Source organism: Acomys minous (assembly GCF_964271855.1).
Source record: "Acomys minous genome assembly, chromosome: 6".
In the NCBI taxonomy this organism is placed as follows: domain Eukaryota; kingdom Metazoa; phylum Chordata; class Mammalia; order Rodentia; family Muridae; genus Acomys; species Acomys minous.
The window spans coordinates 89,148,648-89,172,511 of NC_140487.1; the positions used below are offsets into that span (position 1 = coordinate 89,148,648).

Sequence of the window (23,864 nt, forward strand, 5' to 3'; positions counted from 1 at the left end):
TGAACCTAATCTGTCATTGCTGGCTGCATTAGCTACAACAAACATTACATTTACATATTGATTTCTTATTTTGTTTTAGTGTAAATAATCCATAATTATAGTAAATTTGGTCTTTTGTTGACAAGAGCTCATATGACTCTTAAGTTTAGAATGGAAATTTAAATTACCATGTGTTTTGCTTTTTAATTCAAAATCTGATATATCTCAAAGGATGAAAAGATAATTGTAGATCACAAAATATTAAAAACAGACAAAAGAAAAATTTTAATGCTTAGATACAAAAAATTATATTTTTCTAAAACGATAAACATTTCATTAGAAGAATTTATGGTAACTTAAATAACTTACTGTCCTGGCTTCAGTTATTAGATCCTGTTTAAAAAACAAAATCTGATGTAAATGGATGTAATGATTTTATACTGAGATATAATATCTAGCTCATGAAAATAAATAGCCTGTATAAATAACAGCATGAAACAAGACTTTTAGTGTCTGTACTGGTGTTAGTACTTGTCCTTATTACATTCATAACTAAGTAAGCAGTATAGTTTTACTACTGACCATGTATAGATACATAAATTATTTTAAGTAGCAATGGCAACAGACTCCTGATTTCTATGTAGTAGAAGTATAATGTATTTTTTTTTCTGGATATATTTAGTTGAAAGAATAGTGGCTACCAGATTACTTAAGTACTTTATTGAGGAAATTTAATTTATATACCATAATTTTCCAATTCTTAAATGTAACAACGCCTAAATTAAACTAATGACAGACTTTCTTTGATGTAGAAGCTACAAAAGACATTACATAGTTGGATTGTTGTAGCAGAATATGGTTAGGTGGGTAGCTTAAACAACAGGCATTTATTTTTCATACTCATGGATGTTGGAAGAAGTCCAAGGTCAAGGTGCCAACAGATTCACTTCCTAGTAAGGGCCTTTATTCTGGATTGACTAGCTTCTTGCAAAGTCTTCATGTGTTAGCACTGAAATAGGTCACTTCTCTCTTAGTTATCTTGTGAGAGTGTTAACCCAGTCATGGGACTCTCATAGTTTAATCTAAATATAGTTACTTTACAAAGCATCCCCCTTCAAATACTATGTCATACTAGTCTCACCAGGAATTTTGGGGAGAACATGAGCATTTAATTCTAACAGCCCTGAAATTTAAGAGTACGTTTCTTTCTTTCTTTCTTTCTTTCTTTCTTTCTTTCTTTCTTTCTCTCTCTCTCTCTCTCTCTCTCTCTCTCTCTCTCTCTCTCTCTCTTTCGTTCTTTCTTTCACTTTATCTAACCTGGGTGTACTTGTAACAGTGAATGCTTTCTCTAGATCTTTTCATACTTTATAGTCAGGCTGGCTATGAGTTAGAATAACTGAATCAGCCAGGCATGGTGGCACACTCCTTTAATCCAAGGACTCAGGGACACAGAGGCAAGGGGATCTCTGTGAGTTTGAGGTAAGCCTGCAGAAATTAAATAAAATAGAACAACCAAATATTTTTTATACTGAAGACTCTGAGAGGGGATTCTGGGTTGAAGGAATTGCTGACAGGATCTTAGATAACTGTTACTATATTTGATTAAGTGCCTACTGATGTCACCTTACAACATGACGCTGTGACTAGTTAGTAGGAAGAAGTCATTATTTTTATTTTTTAGCAATTAATATATGCTTTGTAGCTTTCTGGTGATCAGGTGTTATTTCTTTTTTTTTTAATTTTTATTTATTTATATGAGTATTCTGTTTGCATGTATGACAGAAGAGGGCACCAAACCCCATATTAGATGGTTGTGAGCCACCATGTGGTTGCTGGGAATTGAACTCAGCACCTCTGGAGGTGCAGCCAGTGCTCTTAACCACTGAGCCATCTCTCCAGCCCCCAGGTGTTATTTCTTTTCAAGGTCAGGAAAATATAATAATTTATGACAATAATATAATGATTTGTTTTACTGTGCATGTGTATGTATGTACCATTAGCTCACTCACGTGGTGGTCTGAGGTCCACCAGTAAGGGGAGGAGACTATTCATATATGTGTGCACCATAGTTCACTCCTGTGAAGGTCAGAGGACCATTTGCAGGAGTATGTGGGCGTGTGGGGTGTGTGTGTGTGTGTGTGTGTGTGTGTGTGTGTGTGTGTGTGTGTGTGTGTGTTTTGTATCCATGCATGTATGCACCATAGCTCTCCCATGTGGTGGTCACAGGACCACTTGCATGAGGTGGTTGCCTTCCATGATGTTGGAAATGGTGATAAAATTCAGAGTTGTGAGTTGGCAGCAAGTGCCTTTACCTACTGAACCATCTCACTGACCATTAAATGCTGTTTCTATATTAAAATGCATCCTTAAGTTAACCTTGAAAAGTATCACTATTTATATTTAAGTATCTTTGAACTTATTTTCTGACTTGCTGATGTGCTCTTTGAATGTGAAAGAAATTAGCAAGATAGTGAGGGCTATCTAACTTTTTTTTTTACTATTTTTTTCATCAGTAATCATTAACAATATATGCCATTATATGTTCATATGCATAAAAATGCCTATATTAGAATTTTAGATTTATTATAGGGGTTTCTGTACTAAAGTTTATATTTACCTGATTTTCTTCTTTAAAAAAGTGAATGTAAGAATTAAGCTGAATTAACATAGCATTAGCATTTTTGCTCAAAGGCAAGTATCTTACAGATGATTTTCTGGTTCTTGGCATTTTAGCTGTATTGGAATGAGCTTGTTCCAGAAATAATCTGGTTTTGAAAGAAGAAGCTGGAGAGTTGTGGACTAAAAAGAGTAAAGACATTTTGCTGAAATTATCTCTACATATGTATTACCAGCTTAGATATTAATGCCTAATTATAATACTAAGACTTTGGGGGAATTGGCTACCTATCCAATTTTTTAGAGTTACCTCCTCCTAGTTTTAAAATTAAGACAGTAGTTGGTGCAGTTACTTATTCCTTTTACCTCAACTGTTAGGCTGAGACAGAGGGATCATTTGAGTCTAGGCCTTTGGAGCCATATCCAGGCATTGTAGTAATGCTGGTTCTTAAAGAAAAGTTGATGAATGTATTAAAATAATTAGGATATATGTAAAAAATGCTTATTATTTTGCCTATTAGATGTTTAATATGGTTAGCTCTCATTTGTTTTTGTTTTTTTTTTTGATTTGTTATAAACAGTCACTACCTTAGGCAAATGTTGCTTATTCTGATTACATTTTATATTTTAAACTATTAGTCTGTCAGCTAAGGCAAAGACTAATAGTTTTTAGTAACCCTTGCTGTTTGTGGAAAGCAAAAAATATGTCCGTGTTGATAAGTACAAATAATCCTGTTTGAAAGAAAAATCACAATGGAGAAACACAATAAAGGTAGTACATATGTTATATTGATGTAGAAGCATTTCTTTCATTGAGTTCACGTTTATACTGCTTTTGAATCTGTCTGTTTGAAGACTGGTGAGATAGCTTAGGTAAAGCACTTGATGCCAAACCTGAGTACCTGAGTATAATCCACGGACCCACATGGTGGAAGGAAAACTCACTTCTTCAGACTGTCCTGTGACCTCAGTTTGTATACTGTGGTCCCCACATTCCCCCTGTAAATTAATTGTATTTTAAATTCTTTTGTTTTTGAGATGATAACATAGTTACATTATTTTCCCCTTACCTTTTCTCCCTCCAAACCTTCCATGTACTCCTCCTAGCCTTCTTTCAAATTCATGACCTCCTTTTTAATTATTGTTAACATGCGTATATGTGTATGTACAAAAATATTCCTAAATAATTCTTGCTCAGTCTCCCCCCGCCACCGTGTGTGTGTGTGTGTGTGTGTGTGTGTGTGTGTGTGTGCGCGCGCGCGTGTGTGTGTGTGTGTGACCTGCTCAGTGTGTGAATGCTATTTGTCTTCACATATGTTTTCAGGGCTGAACGTTTCGTGTTGGTGACCAGCTAGCGAACCCTTCTGCTCTCAGCTCTCCTTAGTTGCCTTTAGTTCTTGGTGTGGGGTTGAGGCCTCTTCGGCTTTCTTGCATGGGGGCTTCTGGTACCATACATAAAATATTTTCTAAGTAAACATAAATTTTACCTATTTGCTTTTACATTTCCTTTCTAAATTGAAGAGAAAATATGCTATTTAAAAGGATTGCATTATTTTCCACCTTTCATTTTGTTGGACAGCCTTCCTTAGAGTTTAAAGGTCTACAGTTGAGGCAGAATGGATGACTTTGCGTGTTGAGGAGAAGCTGCTACAGCATGCATGGACCTGACTGTGGCTGCCTCGCCTGCCTATTACAAGACTCTATTAGGGAGAAAATGCCTAGATGCAGTGACTGAGGTTCCAGTGTAGTTTGCAAGGTTTACCAGTTAGTAGCGATGAGCTCAGGTAGCACGTTCAGATTATTTAAACCATACAACATATTCTTCACAGCCTTCTTCCCTTGTCTGAAGGAAAATAAAAACAAAACAAGTCACAAAACATTTTGTTCATATCAGTTTCTGCGGGAAGCATCTATGATTTAGTTTAAATATTTTTAATTGATTGATTAGTTGATTGGTTTTTTAAGACAGGGTTTCTCTATAACAGAGCCCTGGCTGTCTTAGACTTGCTTTGTAGACCAGGCTGGGATCAAAGGCATGCATCACCACACCTGGCGTTATTTAAGTATTTTTTTTAAAGTTTCTGTAGCTAGCAATATAGGAAAATCATTTATTAGAATTTGTGCCACATATGAAAATGTATGCCTGCCTGTTTCTCAGCAAACTCAGCAAAGGCAGAAATACCATCTTAGGTGGCCTCACATCCTTCGTGTGCAAAAGGCAAATCATGACTGTAATTTCTGTAGTTAGACCAGAAAAAAAGTCACATATTTATGTATGAGACATTGAGCTAGAAAAGTAGTGTCAATTTCCTTTGTGAAATGGAAGCAACTGTAATAATTTCATGTAGTTGGTATGAAGTTTTTAGTACTTCATATGTTGTAGTGCTTGGAATACCAACTTTTAAATTGTTGACATTGAAGCAAATGGACCAGGCTAGATGGAGGATGTTGCCATCAGATAAAGTATTTCCCATAGGATCATGAATATGGTAGATTAATTTGAAACAAGACTTTTACGAAATCACTCCCCCCACAAAACAAAAAACAAAAGAAAAACCAACCAACTATGATTTTGGGCAATGTTAAGTTCAATATACAAGTATGCTTCATGATTAGAAAGAGTATGTGTGTGTGTGTGTGTGTGTGTGTGTGTGTGTGTGTGTGTGTGTGTGTGTGTAGGTTTTTCACTTGTGCATGGAGCCAGAAGTCAATTTTTAGGGTGTCTTCCTTTGTCGTCGTCGTCGTCATCATCATCATCATCGTCATCATCATCTCATCATGAAACTGGAGCTTACTATTTGGTATAGGTCGGCTGCTCAAGTAACCCCTGTAATAGTCCTGTCCATAGCCTGCCCCACGTCCATTTCTGAGGTTTTGGCTTGTAGGCTGCCTCTTACCTGGATGCTTGGGGTATGAACTCAGATTTTCATTGTGCCAAAAGTACTTAACTTACTGGGCTATATCCCCAACTCTGTCAGAAAAGGTTTTCCCCCTGTACAAACTCAAAAATCATGAAGAATAACTGCCAAAAAAGCACCGTAGATCCTTTTGTCAGCCTTGCATGGTCAGTGTCAAATTTTTAAAGTCTGAGCATTTCTTGTGTTCTGTTTTCAGTCTTATAATATACTACCTTATAACTTAATGCAATAAAAAATCACTCTTGGCTTTTTAAAGTTTAATATTCATAGTCCTATAAAGGAAGAATTTATCTTTTTTTCTTTTCAGAAGAGGAAACTGATTATTTTCAGAGTAGTCGTGTCTAAGATGGGGCTTTATATATTTTAGGCACTCATCAAATCCTACTGGTGGAATGATTGACTTGCCATGGTCAAATAGCTGACCTTGGTAGAGTGGAAGTGCAGATCTGGCTCCTTAGTTCTCTAGCAGGTGACGGCGTGTGCCTCTCTCTGTGTATGTGCTCCATCTCCACAGCTGCCCAGAAGCTGGACCTGACTGAAATGGTTCTCTTCTAAATAGTATGGGAGTTGATACAGGTCTTGTCAACTATCAAAATCAAGAAATTGCATAAAGGCAACCACAAAAGAGTACACATAATTATAAATTCAATTCTAAATATAAAATAGTAAAGATTGTGAAATTCTGAGTTCCTTAGCTTAGCTTTTATAGTCTTTCATCGTAGTCCCCTCTTTTTCTTTAATAAGGAAGAAAGTTTTGTTTGACTCATAGTTTCAGAAGTGTTCACCCACGTTTGACCCTGTTTTTTTGGGTGTCTCGCAAGGCAGTATGGGGCTGAGTAGGGATGGATGGAGAGGGAGAGAGTAAGAAAAGCCAGGATGTCCGTAGTCCCCTTCAAGGGCAGGCCTCCTATATGACCATAACCTGCTTTCTGGAAATAGGCCCCACCTCCCAAAGTTTTTATTGCCCCAAAATGCCACCTTCTGGATGCCAAGCCTTCAACACAAGTGTCTGTGTTTACATCTCAGATCCAAACTTTAACACCTTGTCTCAGGGTTAGATTAAGGGAAATCCCAAATTTGAGATGTTTCTTGAAGCTTGTTTCAGTGTGTGGACAGTAGCTTGCTTGGAAGAGTCACGCTCTGGTGGCTCCTGGGCTTCATGGGAGGCTGTGTCTAGTCTCAGTGTAAGGAAGGGCTGAAGGAATTGAAATATCTCTCTCCCTTGCTTCTGCTCCTTGGCCCAAGGGAAGAAGAATCTTGTGCACTTAACCTATCAAACTTATCTCTCACTCCTTCAGGGTAGTCATATTGAGCCTTCTGATGTTGCCAGCACATGGCCTGTTTTTAATGGCCTTTGTGTACTAATGTCTCGGCTTTGGCATGGCAGAACCCACTCTTCCAATTGAACCAGTTACTTTAGTTGCTTTATACTGGGCTCTATTGATTTTTCTCCTCACCATTAATCTGCTTTAAACTGAGTCCTCTTTTGCTTTGTTTCATCTGAATATCTTCCATATGCTGTATGCTATTGACTCTTCTGCTCTTATATCTCTTAATTGGCTGTTTGTGTTTTCTAGTTGTCTTTTAGTTTTTTTGTTTTGTTTTCTGAGAGAGCATGGAGTCACACTTAGCCCATGCTAACTTCAAACTTGCCTCGTAACCGAGGATGACTTTGGGCTCCTGACTTTACTGCTTATACTTTTTACTTGGCCTTTAATGCTTACTTACATCCAGCTATATTGTATATAATATTGAAATTTCTTTTTGTTTCTAATATGCAGTCAAACTTAACATATCTAAAATTTCACTCTCAGTTTTCCTGCCCAGTTGTCTTTGTTAAATAAAATTACAGCCTTCTCTTTGCTCAGACTGGAAAATTAGGGGTGTATTTTTCTCTCCCCCCCACCCCCCATCAGTAAATTGTCCATCTTCTGCCTCTACCCTGTAATCTGGATTTAGTATTCTTACCGTTTTTCCTTCTTTTGTGAATTAATCTATTTTCTCCCATCTCTAGTCTTCTCTCTCAGTAGTTAGAGCACACACAGAATTGGAAGTTAGCTCTTACCATTCCTCTTTAAATCTTCTAGTAGCTTTCTTGTGCAGGTACTGTTAAGAACCGATATGTTTGGACCTTCACTGATTGCTTTTGTATTATGCTAACCTCAGTTTATAAGTCTTTTTTCTCGGAGATGCCTTCTCAGCTGTTCTTTTTGGTTGATTCTCCTGATTCTCTGCTACCTTGTATTTTACAATCTATTTTACTTTCTTTATAGTACATAATACCCTCCAAAATTGTATATTTATTTACTTGACCTTTGTCTCATTTACTAGAAATGTTAAGTTTCATGTAAACAAGGACCATGTTTTTCTTATTTCTATTTTTCTAGGAACTAGAATAATGTCTTGGCTATAGATGGTTTATAACAAACTGTGTCAAAGTTGTGTCCCTCAACTCCCCATCCTCCCAAATGTGTCTTCTGAGTGTTCAGTTCTAAGGTCCTGTGTATCCTTCAAACTTCAACTTGCGTGTGTGGGTATGGACTACTTTTTCTCTTCATAGACTCTCTCTCTCAGTTTTCATGGAGCTTTATTTTATTCTATTGGCATTGATGTATTTGTATTCCTATTAGACTGAGTTTTTCTGAGAACTGTGTATTTTTATTTAGATTGAATTTCTTTGCAAGGCAGTGACCTAATGTTGCTTAAAAAACAAACAAACAAACAAACAAACAAACAAGCAAACAAATAAGTACTTTAGCGAGAGTGATAGTTTTACAAACCAACCTTGAGTGTGAAAGACAAAGATGAATATGACTCTTACCTTGTGGAAATTCACAACTTGCTTATTATGAAGTGAATATCTTAAGTGTCTCAAGTATTTTGCTTAGGCACTAAAGATTAAAACAGCACATTTCCTTGCCTCAAGAAACTGATATTTTAGTTGGATATAAGTTTTATAAATATTACTAGTACTTTATGATATATATTAGTGCTGCTTTGTTTTTTGTCTGTTACTAACCTGTGAACTCTTTGGAAATAATAGCCTAGACAGATTAAATTCTTATCTTTATTCTGTGTATGTTTATCAAATGTTCCAGATTAGCAAAAGAGGAACCAAGTAGGCCAGAGCTATGTAACACACTTAGAATGTTTTCTGAGGCATAGCCATGGTAAAATTACACTGAAGACAGGAAGTGAAGATAATCTTAACATAATATAATAGATTACTGATGATTATGCTTCTTAATATTAACATAAAATAGAATCATGATTTATATTTCTTAATTTATGTGGCTAATTACATCTATTTCTTGTGTTACACTTTTCTAACATTTGGGAACTCTGCTGTAGGATTTTAGAAGTGTTGCTCTAAACTCCTCAATTTCTGAAATGTATTGCCAAATCCTAAGTGAAAGCATGAGTAGTTGGAAAGAATTTTAGTATAGCCGATGCAATTTTGTAAAAATCACTACTTTCTGAGTTTTGCTACAATCATGTGACTATTTTTATATAGCATTGGTTAGGTATAAACAATACTTTTATAATTTTTTCTAGACAGCTGTTCTGTTAAATTGGGTTAGACTTACGGCACATTTGAATAAATATTTCTGTAGATATTTAATATTATTTGACAAGTTAGACAATTGAATCTTTGGAGGAATAAGTAAATAATAGTGTTTGTAGAAAATGTGTACATATTTTAAGTATTTACAGTAGACATTTGAAATAACCTTGGTAGAGAAGGAGTTAACAGGTTAGCTCCCCGTGGTTGTTCTCAGCATGCTCTCTTGCCTTTAGGAGCTGAAAAGATGATAACATTGGGCCCGGACATGCCTGTGTGGAGGTTAGGGTACTCCTGGGGTTTTTACAGCTAGCTGTGAAGCAAGCTAGAACTTGTTCATCTCTGAGTTCCTTGTTTTTCTTTCAACCCTTTCAGTGCCCTGCAGGAATCATTAAATCAAAACTTCATGCTGATCATCACCCACCGAGAAGTCCAGCGGGAGTACAACCTGAACTTCTCAGGAAGCAGTACTGTTCAAGAGGTGAGTTATGTCTCACAGCTAAGGAATAAAGGTAGCTCATTATAGCTAATGTTGACCCTGTTAAAGAGAGCTTATCTGTTCTGGTATAAACTCTCTTTATGTTTCATTATTGGGTTTTTAGTTTTAATTAACTGGAGAATTAATGATTACTGTAGATACACTAAATGACTTGACCTAAAAATACAAATGTTGTAAGTGGAAGCTCCTGATAATTCTTAAAACACTCGGCTTAAAACCCTGCTTATGAGCAATCCGTTATTATATGAAATAGTTCATGGTTTTATAGTAACTATTTAAAATATTTATCTGGAAATTATCGGCAACATTCCTTGTGGAATGTGTTTCTGTTTTATTTGAAAGGTCACTCTCAAATGTTACATGTATTTATATTGGTTATGCTTCTGTTTTAAATAGGAATTTGAAGAGGCTTTTCTTCAGCAGCTCAATCCTAGCTTAGGGCAGTATTCATAAGATGTGAAGTGCGTCATTTAGTTCAGACTATCAGGAAAGAGTCTGTTAATTTGTCTATATTTTCTTCAGTGTAGCCAATGAGGGCCACTGTTTCTAAAAAGTACTTTGCTATGGTTGAAAATGCACCATCTTGGAATATCTTTGGCCCCACCCATCTAAAGGCCATAATTCCTCTGCTTAGGTGGTTAGGAGCAATGAAGGCTTGGAAACATTAAAATAGTGACTATTTCATATTAATCTTCGTAATTTATAAAAGTTACTTTTTTTTACTAATTATTTTTAAGAGACTAAATAATGCTAAATCGTGGATTGCTACAAAAAATTTAAGACGATATTGTTTAGAATAATTAGTAACATCTTGAAAGAACAAGTAATTTTTAGAATTAAATGTTTCATAATGGCCAGATTACTGAGTTAACTTTTTTTTTTACATGTTTGATTAGTGAATTTTAACCTTTGAATTTGTCATTAAGAACTCCTTTTTCTAAGTTTATTTTCTTAATTCATAATGTGAGTAGCTGTTATATAACTAAGTACTAGCATTCAGCCTTTGACTTCTAAATTTATCCATTAATTTATTTGACTTTTATGCTTATGCGTTGCCATTTTATTTTTAACCTTTAGAGTGGGCATTCTGTGCTCTAAAATGTTAATTTCTTGAAAAGTCACTTTGGTATAAAATTGAAAGATGCCTCTCTGTCAGATTTATTATAGGATATTTGAAAATAAATCTAAATCACGCATGTGAACCTTTAATTAAATAAGGAAATTTAAATCACTCCAGTTAAGCAATAAAGCAAAATAATAAGAGGTAAATTTCATTTTCTTAGCTTAATTTTTTACTTGAAGAGGAATATAATGCATGATGGATAAATACAGGAATCTCTTTCTTTCTGCATGAAATTTTTATAGATTTTGTGTGCAGTTTCTCCCATTCTCAAGCCCAGTTGCATTGCTAGTTCAACTAACTTGAGTGTGTTTCAACTTTCTCCCACAAGAGGGCAGAAGGAACTATTAAGATGATAGCCTAAAAATGCCACTCGGTGTTTTCAAATTAGCTTCTCTTATATTAACAAAAAGGAGCATAATGGCCAAGTTATTGTTTGATTTACAGATAATTGGCATATTGCAGCGAGGAGACTTAATTTCACCCTTTTAAATTAAACAGGGAGATTTAAAAAGACATAAAATATTCATTAATGTTCGGTGATTATAAAGTAGTGGCATATATTTATTTTGCCTTTATTACTGTTTCGATGGGAAAATACTGCAAATATTTCCGAAATCGAGTTGGCCATACTGACAAGTTGAAATGTTTAAGCAATGTTAATGCAATCTGCTCACACCTGATATCCTATGCAGAATGATTCAAAATGACTACATCAATTATTAAAAGAAATATTTAAAATTCTGTAAATGTGCCACTGCGTGCCACAGTTGGCTGAAACTGTTCTCTGCTATATTATTTAGATTATCAAATATATTTTAAGTGTCAAGGACTTGAAAACATTGAAATTCTTTTCTTATCATGTTCTAAATATCTTTAAAAATGCTCTAGAAACATTTTTAAATGACAAATATTCATATGTATTGCTTGTAGTTTTTCTTCATTTTTTATTTTAAATTTTAATTTAATATAATATTTTAAAATGCTGGATATTAAGATTGCATCTATTGAAAATTGCTTTTTTTGGTGAGGTGACAATTTTCTATACAGGTTGTTTTATTTTATGTAACTTTGAGAAAGGCTGAGAATAGCTCCCTGGCTTTTCCTTGGACCTATGGGATCTGTGCTGAGGCTGGTTTCAGGAAGAAAAACTGCTTCAGTGGATAACCTTGCAACTCACAGTGTCTTATTTCTTGCTAAGCTACTGTAAGTCAGTTTAATTGCACTAAGAGAAAAGTACAGTTTTTGAACAATTTGAAGTTCTGTGTTAATACTAGTGTTTTTGTTTTTAATGTGGAAGCTTATTGATGTTCTCTATCCAAATTGTAAATTAATCTGTCACCAGTTTCACAATCTTCTTTCAATAATAAGCCCCAAGATAAATTGTGACCACTATTATTTATGCACATATATAATATTTTTCACATATATGTATGAAGAGAGCTTAAAGAATTGATTAAAAACTGACCAGTTTTCCAATAAATCATTTTCATTTTCTAGGTAAAAACATTCTTAATGTTTTGAAAGTCTTGCTTTTTTTTAAAAGAAAGCTTTTACAATATTTTTCACTTAAAACTATTAAGTGATGATGACTGAAATGGACACTAATTGTAACTTAATTGAACAAAATAGGTCTTTGAAAATACTAAGGTAGAGAATAGTGCTAAGATGCAGTTAGGATTTCAAATAAATTCTTAAGTAATGTGGTCAAGCAAGTTGGTGGTGATAAACTGACGGTTGTACCAGTGTTTGCTCATCCTGTCTCTGTGACTTTCTTCTTTTGGGTACAAGGTGAGAGGTTTTGGTTTTGATTTCGTTCTTGTTTTAAGCTCTTTACAAAAATTTTCCACTTACATATTCTATGTGAGGGCGTAGTATTAACCTCTGGAGATGGTTAGGATGAAGAGAGTTACAAATAGGTATAAGAAGTAAAATCCTTATTCTTTCATGATGACACCATAACTTGTAAAATTATCAAGTAATATTAAAAAAACACCGTGAAAGCCCAACTTTCTATCAATTTGCACTCTAAATTAATACTAATCACACTTTAAAATACCGAAATTCCTTCAAAATTTAAACAAGCCTATCTTATTTTTTTATCAGTTCTCTCCTCTTGAGAATTCGGAGTTTTACACAATTAATTGTAAAGATTCTAATAATTTAAAAATCTGTGGTTTCAGATGTACTTGGGGTAGGCAAACACAAGGGAAGAAAGACTGATTTGCCTCTGCAAATCCTAAGCACAGGTGTGGAAAAGGATATAAAGTCCCTGAAATCAAGCCAACTTTTTCTTGGAAACTGATTCTTTGTTGTCTGCCTTATTATTGCAAAAGCTTCTGTTAGGCAAATATCTACTTTTTTGTAGGTGTCATACAAACTTAAGAAACATACACCTGATCTGAAATAACAAAGATAAGAAATCTAGGTATTTTTAATGCAGAATCATGGAGTATTACTTATCTATTACAGTGAGAAGTGTGTTGAATAGCTGTTGGAATTACTTAAATCCTCTTCCAAGTTTCACTTTACCCTAGAATTCTCAGTATTCTTATTAATGTTGATTTAGTTCTTGATGGGAATGAAAGGGGAAAACTGACAGCCTGTAAAGCCATATCTTACAGGCAGTAAGTGGTGCTTTTACTCCTAGCACCATGTTATACAAACTAATGATTAAGTTGGAAGCCATTATATAGCTAGAATTGGTATCAAGAAGTAATCTCAGTAAATCATACCAATTCTTAAAAATAATTGTGAAATCAGGATGTTAATTTTGCTTCTGAAATTTAAACCCCGTGTGTGTGTGTGTGTGTGTGTGTGTGTGTGTGTGTGTGTGTGTGTGTATGTGTGTGTGTTTGGTCTGTCCTTGGTACTTTCTCATCTTAACTAATGTGTGGTTTGGATTACTATTTAAGGTTGGTGGCCACTAACTATCTTGAAATTTGTAGTTCTTCATCTATCATATTAGTGATCATTTTTCTAGTAGTAAATAGATTATAACTTTTTAACTGTTGTGTCCTTTAAATGTGTTAAGTGCCTTTTGGCGGTGGTGTGGTGGTGTTTGTTTTCCAGTATGGAGTGGGAGGGCTTGTGGCAAAGAATTGAAGAGTAAGGTAGCTAGGAAAGTTCATATGCAAGAGGGTAAATTAAGTTGTGTGCTTACTTAATTAAAAGTTTAAGTGGTTTGCTTTTACTGTAAGATAAATGGCATATATTAGCTCAATTAGAATGAGTAATTTTAATTAGCATATATCATTAAGAAAACTTAAAATAAAAAATGACATCTTAGTAAGAAGGAAAGAATATGATTTAAAAAACCAGGCATGAGTTCAAGCCATTATTCAGCTTTCCTAAAAAGGAGACTATGATTACATATATTATTAGTTTCAGGTTGCATTTTAAAACAGGTTTGTTAAATCATACTGCTTCAAATGAACAAATAAATACGATTATCTTATTGAGATTTTCTGTGTTTCTATTGTGTCCCTTAGGAAATAAATTACAGCAATATGTATGGTGTAGCTATTTGGAAATGATAACATTTTCCTTATTCCTGAAATATTTTACAGTGATTTGGACGTTGTTTAAGAACATAAATATTTTCATCTGTTTCACAAATAAAAATACAGTTTTGTTAAAATTAAGGGCAATGCTGTAGCCCTTTGTTACTTAAGATACTTGTGTCCTAACATCTTAGCCTACATCATATTCATAATGGTTTGTGTGTTGATAGTTTTGAAATGCCTGAGTTAAGAGAAATTAAATTCAGTTATCAGAAACCAATAAGCCTAAGACATTTTTTATATGCAAGAAAAGGCAGAGAGTAAATAATTGCACTGGTGACCAATACTGTAATAATCCTGTTTTACAATATGCACTTGACAGGTTGTAATAGTGCTAATTGAAGAGACTAATTCACACTTGCTTCATTCTATTCAAAGGCAAAATCAGCAGCTTGTTTTGCTTTTGACCAGATGGTCCTCATGAACACCTACTGTGCACTTTAAGTGCTTTACTAGAATTACAAAGGCTGGGGGCTGCGTTCGACTCCAAATGATTTGAGAAGGGGGGGGACCTCTGTGCTCAATGGATTTGGTGCAAGTAAATTAATTCTAGTGGACCCATTACACACAGAGCCCCCTTTTCAAAGCTCTGAGCCTCCTCGCCTGCTCTGTAGCAATGAGAAAGAGAAAGAGAAAGGCAGATTACTGCAAACAGAAATAAAAAAAAGGGTATGAAAGGGAGAAAAGAGGCCTTGAAGCCTTTCATATCATTTGAGTTTTTCAAGTGCGTTATTTTTGGGGAGGGTGGATGTATGAAAAGCCAATTGGAGTTTTTTTTGTTTTAAAGTGCGCTATTTAAGCACCATGAATATAAGCGCAAGAGCAACAGTTGACTGAGTTTACTGTGGTGAAGCTTTGTGTCCGAGGATGAATCAAATTCATTATATTCAACTCTTTGTGTTTTAACATGAATGTAGGGTTAGTTTCACAAGACTGTGTCTGTTTAGGATAATTATAATTTAATATTTTCCTTTCATAAAGTTATCACTGTAGATGTCTAAAATTTTAATCAAAGCAGATTTTGTACACTGACTTTGAAGCACCCTGACAGTTTAAAATTCAAAGGAAAGCTTTTTTAGTTTTCAAAAGAAAAGAAAGGCTCGGTCTAATGGCATTGAAGCAGAGATTATTATAACTAATTAGAAGTCACACATCTGTTAGCTTTTGGTTTGTGATTTATGTATTTGTGAATAAAACATATACTTTAAAAATACATTGCCATTAAAGTGAACTGAAATGATAAAATGCTCTTAAAAGGAAGTATTTACTTAACTATTTTTACAAATTTCTACAGTTGTATAAATATATATAATGAAACAAAGGTATATTGAGTATGAATCAATATCACACAGTTAATAACCTTACACTGAACTGTATGTTTTAAAAAAACTATACTCATGGTTTCATTAGTATAATTATGGCTATTAAGTAATCATGAAATATTAACAAAATGTAGTTTTTAAAAAATTTATAACTTAGTATAAATCCCTTAAATTTAAGGTGTTCATCTATAATTCTGTTACTTGGAATGTTACTACTGTGAATATTTTCTTATGACAAAATATGTAGGTAATATATAAATTATCACATTTAAACATGTGTCCTTTGTTTTGGCCTTTGATGAGATAGCCTTATAAACACCTCTAATCTTAAATATGCCAGTCGTCTTCTTATGGTATATTTTAATGGCATGGATTATCTTTGTAAACTCCTTATTACTGACATTCTTATTTGAATTCTTTCTAATAATAGCTATAAACAAAGACAACAAAATCATATCAAGAGTATAATTGTAAATGTTTCATAATCTTTACGTTTGTAATGCTTTCATAATGCTGGAATATATTTGAACAGACATATTAGTAAGTGTGTCTTTTATGTTTGTGCTTAAATTATACACTTAGAAAATAAAATATAAAAATGTAAAACTAACCACAGAAATTGTTTTACTTCTCAGAACCACAAAAATTGCTATTTTTCAGACTTTCAACTAAAGAGGGTACTATACCCTCTTTGGTGCTTGAAATAAACTTTAATACTGCGGTCATTTTTTTTGGGATTTTCTATTGAAATTATATTTGGAGGATAGAGCAAGATAAAACAGAATTCCTCCAAACATTCAACCAATAAGCATCCAGTGAAATTTGTAAACAATAAGTTGTTAATGAATTGGTATCTTTGGGAATAAAATATTTAAAAAACAGATAGGAATAAATGACCAAATTAAAATAAATAAAGGAAAAATTACTGGATTTTTTTTTTAATTGTAGATAGAGTGAAGAACTGGTATTAGAGCCAGAACTTCAATTAGCACAGGGGTTTGATCATGACTGTATAGTCATTTGCATAGGTGGAGCCAGTTTTCTGACTTAACAAAGACAACAGTTGGATAAATAAATAAAAGAGTAATTTATTTCATTATTAAACTATGATGCCTAGATTTGTGAATGCCACATACATGATTACCTAGGGTGGGGAAAGGCTGTAAATTTCATCATGAACCTCTGTAGCACCATATTACTCAAGATGAGAAGCATCCCCTAGCCATAAAGTAATATCCCATTCTTAGCTCTCCCTTCTGCAAAACCGAAGAGCCAAATAAACAACAACCAAGGATTAAAGTGAATAAAAAATGTTCATAAACACAGGTGGACTAAGACTAGGTATATTAAGGTAAGTTCTACTTGTAGAAAATATTTCCATATTCATCATTATAAGCCCCAAATTATTTGGATACAACCTCTGAAAACATCAGGTTATGATATTTTTCTTTAATCTAATATGGCTCAGCACTATGTAGTCAAAGAATCTTTCTCTTTCAAACATTATCAGTCTGATGAATATACTTTGAGAAAAAATTTTGCTACTTAGTTTGGAGTTTTATTACCCTCCATATGCAACCCCCCCCTTTTTTTTTAAAGAAAGAAAAAAAAAAAAGACTTTAAAAGCTCACAGCAAACAGTGTATAAATGACAAAATGTATTCCTTGCTTTGTGGTCATTGCGTGACCAGACAGTACAGCACTGGATTGTCCTGGGGTTTTACAGCTGCAAGGCAAAAGCATCTGTTCATTGCAAAGCCGTCATTGTTTAATTTTGACACTGACTTTTCCATGCATCTTGTACCAAGCACTGGATTAGATGCCACTAGGATGAAATTTGTTTTAAGTTGCTCCTGAAGTGCAGCTGTCTCTGTATGTGGCCTTGTAGCTTAACCAAAATAGACAGACGTAGGATCAATCCGAATCTTTGTACAAGGTCACTTGACCAGACTAAAGAACCTCAGAGGAGGAATGGAAATGATATTATTTATTGTGAATAATTGCAGAACAACTTTCCAGACCCATTTAGTGAATATACAAGTATCTTGCCTCTATTTAAGGACGATACAACCTTTATTAAATATTTAACTTTTTAAGGGTTGAGTATTAGAGTAGTCTGTGTGTTAGGTATTATTTTTCCACAATAATTTTCAGGAGAAAGGGTTCAGTTTATTGGTCTCTAAACTAGTAATTGACTGAAAATAAAATTCATTCTAAAATCACTCAGCTAAATTCTTGAAAAGAGGACATTTTTATAGAATGATAATTTTTCTTTAATGTTTCAAGTGAATGAAAAATGAAAGAGCACTCCACTTCCCAAGTTTCCTGGGATTGTGTGAATTTCTACCCAGCTGGTCCAAATTGATTGATACAGGGCCAAATATTTGTCTGCCTACATTTCAAAGTCTATAATTTGCTAATGAATTGTGGTAATAATCTTTCATCATACATGAAAGATTTAGCCAAACAATTTGCTAAGTATGTATTTTGATCATAAGATTTTTGGACGTACACCAAGCTTTACATCTATTTTACAGCTAATGCATGGGGGTAGAGGGAGGCCAATTGGAAAAATAATACTGAACATGGACATTGATGGGAAGGGATGAAGGGAACAAGAAAAGAAGGTACCTGAGAAAAGAATAGTGCTGGTAAAGTCCTGTGAATGGCAGAGGAAAACAAATTATATTTGGACCAACAATACAAAATTGAACTTAAAAAAATGTTAGCACACCTTTAACCTGCAGTATCCAGAAATGTTGTGTCTAGTGTAGGTTTAGACAAGGATAGTCCACTGACTTCAGCTATTCCATGCATTAGTTATGAATAATTTCATAGAAACTTGGTGTTAAAAATGTCAAATGTCCACAAATCTTGAGCAATTGAAGGCATAACACTTAAAACCAAGGAGATGTATGGGTAAATTGAAAAAAGAAAGGAAAAAAAAAGTGATCTGACCAGCTCCAGAAGAAGCTTCTAAATCACTTCAGGCATTCAGAGACTGTTTCTTCCTCTCCAGAACAAACACTGTGCAAAGGACAATTAGGCCTGTCCTTTCTGGAAGATAATGTGGCATTAAGTAATTTCTGCTTATGAAAATGCAGACCATACTTAAATATTTTGGTAGTTGGACCTAAAATGTACCTCTGAAATCTATGTTGCCTTATGAAGTAAGAAGGCAAGAAGTTGTTGAAAATAAGTCTCTTATATGCATAAGATTTCCCTTTCATTGTTAGCAATCAATGGGACCACAACTTCTTTCTGTTTGACTGGTAGTTTAATCTGTTTTTATACTATCTATGTTATAAGGAGAATATTAAATAGTAATAAAATTTCCCTTGCCAGTTATTTATTTGTTTCTCAAAACTTTATGCCGTAGTAATTAGTTTTGAAAGATAAAACGTGAAATGAGGAAATAAATAGAAAACTTTGTCATGTGCAGAGAAAGTATCTATCCTAAAGGAGAGTGAAGTAGACTTTTATTTTTATTGATTTTAAAAACAAGTACCAGGAATTTTTATATACCTGCTAGACCTCTTGAATATGTAATTATCAGACCTTAAGAGCATTAATTTGTATTCATTTATGTAATTCTGTTTTGTTTTTTTTTTTTTGGTTATAGGTTAGTAAATCCAAGGTGGCACCATTAGACAATCTTGAAATATTTAGAAAAGTTAGAGATATGTATATTTCTAACCTCAGTTTTATTTTAGATGAATTGAAACCTTTTTTGACACCCTATGATTTGACAGTTACATCTTTATCAATTTAATGTCATAATTCTTACAGGCATTGGTGTCAGATAGTTACTACAGTAAACATTAATAAAAGTTTGGATTGGGCATCCTTGTTTTCTTCTTTGTATTATATAAAAGTTTCATAATAACCATGGAGGAAAAGTAACATGAGAATCACACTTCAATTAATATCGTTAATAGAGGCTTCTGATTTTTTTTTTATGAAAACTAAGTTTCTAAAGCAAGTTGTTAGAGTTATAGATTATATTAAATCCGAATCTTATTATTAGTATTATCAAAAGCACTTAAAGTTAAATACCTGCATTTATGTGATAAAAATGTTATCTCAGGGGGCTGGAGTGATAGCTCAGAGGTTAAGAACACTGGCTGTTCTTCTAAAGGTCCTGAGTTCAATTTCCAGCAGCCACATGGTGGCTCACAACCATCTATAATGAGATCTGGTGCCCTCTTCTGGCATGTAGGCAGACACATGGGCAGAATATTGTGTAAATAATAAATAAATAAATCTTTTAAAAATACATCTCAAAAGAAGTTAGTATTTATACTACTAAATTATCACCATCCTCATCATACCATTTAAATATCAACTCATTTATTTTGAATTAAATCTTGTTTCTCTTTATCTATCACATGGTAAAAGGGAATTTTAATAAAGTGCATTTTATTTTCTTGCTCATCAGATTATCTATTGATAATAGTACACATGTACATACATATGGGTTAGTTAGTAAAGTACTAGAAATTAGTGAAATATCTTAAGAGTCCTCTTGGCTAATGTTAATTTTAATTTCAAATGTGACTTTTTATATGAACTGGAACAAAGTGTAATGTATATTTGCAAAATGCATGTAGTTAACATGAACATGCATACATATCATAACTCAAAGCAGATGTTGGTTTCACATGAGTTGGCTTTGTTGGTGATACTCATCCTTTTTGGTCCATATGTATTTTGTCTTTCTAGGAACTGGATTTGTAGTTATGATATGTGTTTTTACTTTTTTCTTTTAGTGACTTCACTTTATGGCTGTTCTTTGTTCTTTGAGGGGACAAATTGATTTTGTTGAAATTCCCAAAAGTAATTTGAAACCATGATTGTGAGCCAGGTAGTTATTCAATCTGGGTAGTTAATTCTGTGTCATTCAGGAGCGATGTCTCTTTTCTGGGTGCTCTCTCTGTGAATATGTATCAGGTAGACTTCATTCACTTGCAGTTATTTCTCTATTATTTCCCTGTTAGACGATATGCACCTTAGGACAGGAAATGTGTAAAATGTTTATCTCTTAATGTCAGGGCACCTGATGAAATGGTCATAGAATAGGTGGGCTTAAAGTATAGCTGAATTAGAAAAGAAAGATCTGTTATGTAGTGAGATTATTCCTGCCCAAGACACTTGCAAAAGTAATTATGTGAGTTTTTTTGAGTACTTTAAGCTTTTTTTTTTCTTCCCGAGACAGGGTTTCTCTGTGTAGCCTTGGATGTCCTGGAGTCACTATGTAGACCAGGCTGGCCTTGAACTCACAGTGATCCTCCTGCCTCTGCCTCCCGAGTGCTGGAATTAAAGGCGTGCGCCACCACCGCCAGACCTACTTTAAGCTTTTCTAATGTTAATATTGAAATAAGCGTGCTTTTAAAGCATTTCAATTTGTTTGATTCGTATGTGTTTCACTGTGATCTTCTCATGTCATTTCATATATGTTATTATACTTTGTACTCACTGACTATCCCTTTGCGCCGATTTTCCATCTCTCACTAGTCTCCTTCCTCCTGTCAAAAAGCCACCCTCCAGTTGCATGGCACATGTATTCTGTTGTTCTCTTGTTCTTGCCACCCCCTACAGACCTCTTCCCTCCTAGCCTTCCTTCCTTTCATAGTCCCCCCCTTTACTTAAATGTCTGCTTTTCTCTGTCTCTGTCTCTCTTACTTTCTCTTACTTAAGTAGATGAACATGTATATTAAATTTGCATTCCTCATATAAGAGAAAACATACACTATTTGTCTTTCTGAGACTGGCTTATATTGATCAACACAATATTCTCTAGTCCCTTCAATTTTCTTCATATATCATTATGAATAAAAGTCTATTGTTTTCTCTTCATTCATGCTGTCCATATACTGATGGATGTCTAGGCTAGTACCAGAGCTTATGCGTGTGCAGCAGTAAACATGGATATTCTAGTATCTCTGTTGTGTGTTGACATGTCCAGGAATGGTGAGTCTGGATAAATATAGCTGTTTTCATTTTGCTTCTTTGAGGAGCCTCCATGCTGACTTTTATAGTGACTGCATAAGTGTATATTCCCAGAGGTACTGTAAACTGTTGTACTGGACCACTGCTCCTCATAACAAGTTATGTTCATCTATCCTTGAGTGGCCTGACGTTTATTTTTCATTTTTGGAATTTTTATATGTAAAATGGTAGCGACTTTTGCTACCAAAAAAAAGTTTTTAAACCTTAATACATATGTGTGGCTTTTGTGCTTCATTGAACTTTGTATACTGTTAAGTCTTAGCATTTCCATATTTCACCTTTACTTCTTTGTTGTATTTTGAAAAATAATAGCTAGGTCTAGAGAGATGATTTAATCATAGAAGCATCAGATGCTCTGGCAGTGGGCTCAGGTTTGGTTTTTAACACTCATGGCAGCTCACAACTACCTGTAACTCCAGTTCCAGAAAAGGGATCTGCTGCCTTTTTCCGGCCTCCTCTGGCACCAGGCACACACGTGGTGTGCATACATATGTGCAGGCAAACATTTATACCCATAAAAAGTTTATGATTAACCATACTGTTGGACATAAATTGGTATTTTGCTGTCATTTTGGTTTACATTTTTTTAATGGCTTATGATTGGTAAAACATTGGTTGATGTGTTTGTTGGATATTTGTTTATCTATTTTGGGGACATATCTATGTATGTACTTTGCCTGTTTATGGGAGGGAGTTCTTTCTGGAGTGATGAAAATGATCTTGTTTGGTGGTAGTGACTGAGAAATTTTTGAGTTCTGAAAATAGCTGAAATGTCCACTTAAAAGTAAAAAGTGAATGTGGAATGTGAAGGGCATATAAGAGAGCTACACTAATAAAATGCACATCGTTCCAGAAAGGAAGAGTAGGACAAAGCCTGAAGACGAGGATGAGATCACCAAGTTTCACATCACCTGTGCTTGCTAAGAGTTTAAAGATAGTAACTATGTTTCCCTTTTTATTGTAGCAAAACCAGGAGAATTCCTTAATTTAAAATTATTAAGTGCTTCAAAACTTTATGGACCCACAGTTCATAAGCATTGGCCTAAATACATGAAAGGAGTTACTGATTATTTTATGGTATTTGTTGCACTGGGACTTGAAGGTAGCATTTCAAGAGGGTTGCTGCCAGCTTTTGTGTGTAGCAGAGATACTATCATGAGAGACTATTTACATCAACACAAAGTTTCTGTGACTAATTTTACATTGTGCTTCCATCAATATTTTTGTCATATTTTGTAGTAGATGCATGTTTGACAATAGAGTGAACACTTAGTATGAAGAATAAAGATATCGATAAGGCAATTTTGTAAAATGGAAAACAAATAACATTTTCATGGCCGCAGTGTTGCATATCTGTATCATAGTATTCAGGAAGGAAGTGAGTCATTAGGATTATTTGAGTCCAAGAGTCCAAGGTCAAGCTGGGTAGCATAGAAAGGCCTTATCTTAGAAACAAACAAACAAACAAACAAGCAAGCAAACAAACAGCTGCTTTACTCCTCTGGTCTGACCGCTGCTGTGGTGATTGAACCTCCAGACCTAGTGTATATTTTGTAATGGCCCATTATCCAAGGCTGCAGCTTCTTTCTGTTTCAGAGCCTTCTTAAGCCTATTTGGAAGTCAAGGTTGCTAAGCACGTGTTTCCTAACACAGTAAAGATGGCATTTTCTCTGTGTTCACCGTGATAAGCTGTTTCTGCTATGATTTTGCTGCCATTAAGCTTTGGTATGTTGCTTATCTGACCACCCACCTTTCAACATCCATGTTAGGATTTAGTGTGAACCCCCTCCTATTAGATGAAAGATTTCCTTTCTCCCTAGTCAAAAATGTTATAACTAAAAAGATATCAAGGTGTAATGTGTTGGGTACGTGAGATAGTATTTTTAAATTACTGCGTTAAGACAACTTGTATTGGTGTTCTGGCAAGAGTCCTGTCAGTTATGCCACAGCAGCATTGTGGAAAATACTATCTTTTTAAAAATTATTTAATTTGTGTCTGTGTGTGTGGTGTCTGTATGTGCATATATTCACCTGTTTGAACACACAGATGACAAGGGGCATGTATGGAGGTAAGACAACAAACTAAACTCTTGTTCTTCTACCCTGTTTGAGGCAGTCTCCTGTTTTTTCACTGCTGCACTTTCAGGCTGACTATCCTAGAGCCTCTGGGAATTCTGCCTCTTATCTTGCCATGGGACCTCTAGGATTATAGCCATGGTCTGCAAAACTCAAGTCCTTACACCTACACTGCAAACACTTCCTGCTGAGCCATCTTCC

General features: G+C 34.4%; 1 protein-coding gene across 1 annotated transcript in view; it reads left to right on the top strand.

Moving 5' to 3' along the window:
- The window catches only part of FAF1 (Fas associated factor 1), a 303,539-nt gene that overhangs the window by 86,550 nt on the left and 193,125 nt on the right, over nt 1-23,864 (top strand). The window contains exon 7 of the mRNA XM_084787058.1: nt 9,451-9,556. Coding sequence (XP_084643184.1) covers nt 9,451-9,556 — 106 coding nt within the window. The remainder of the gene's footprint in view (nt 1-9,450; nt 9,557-23,864) is intronic.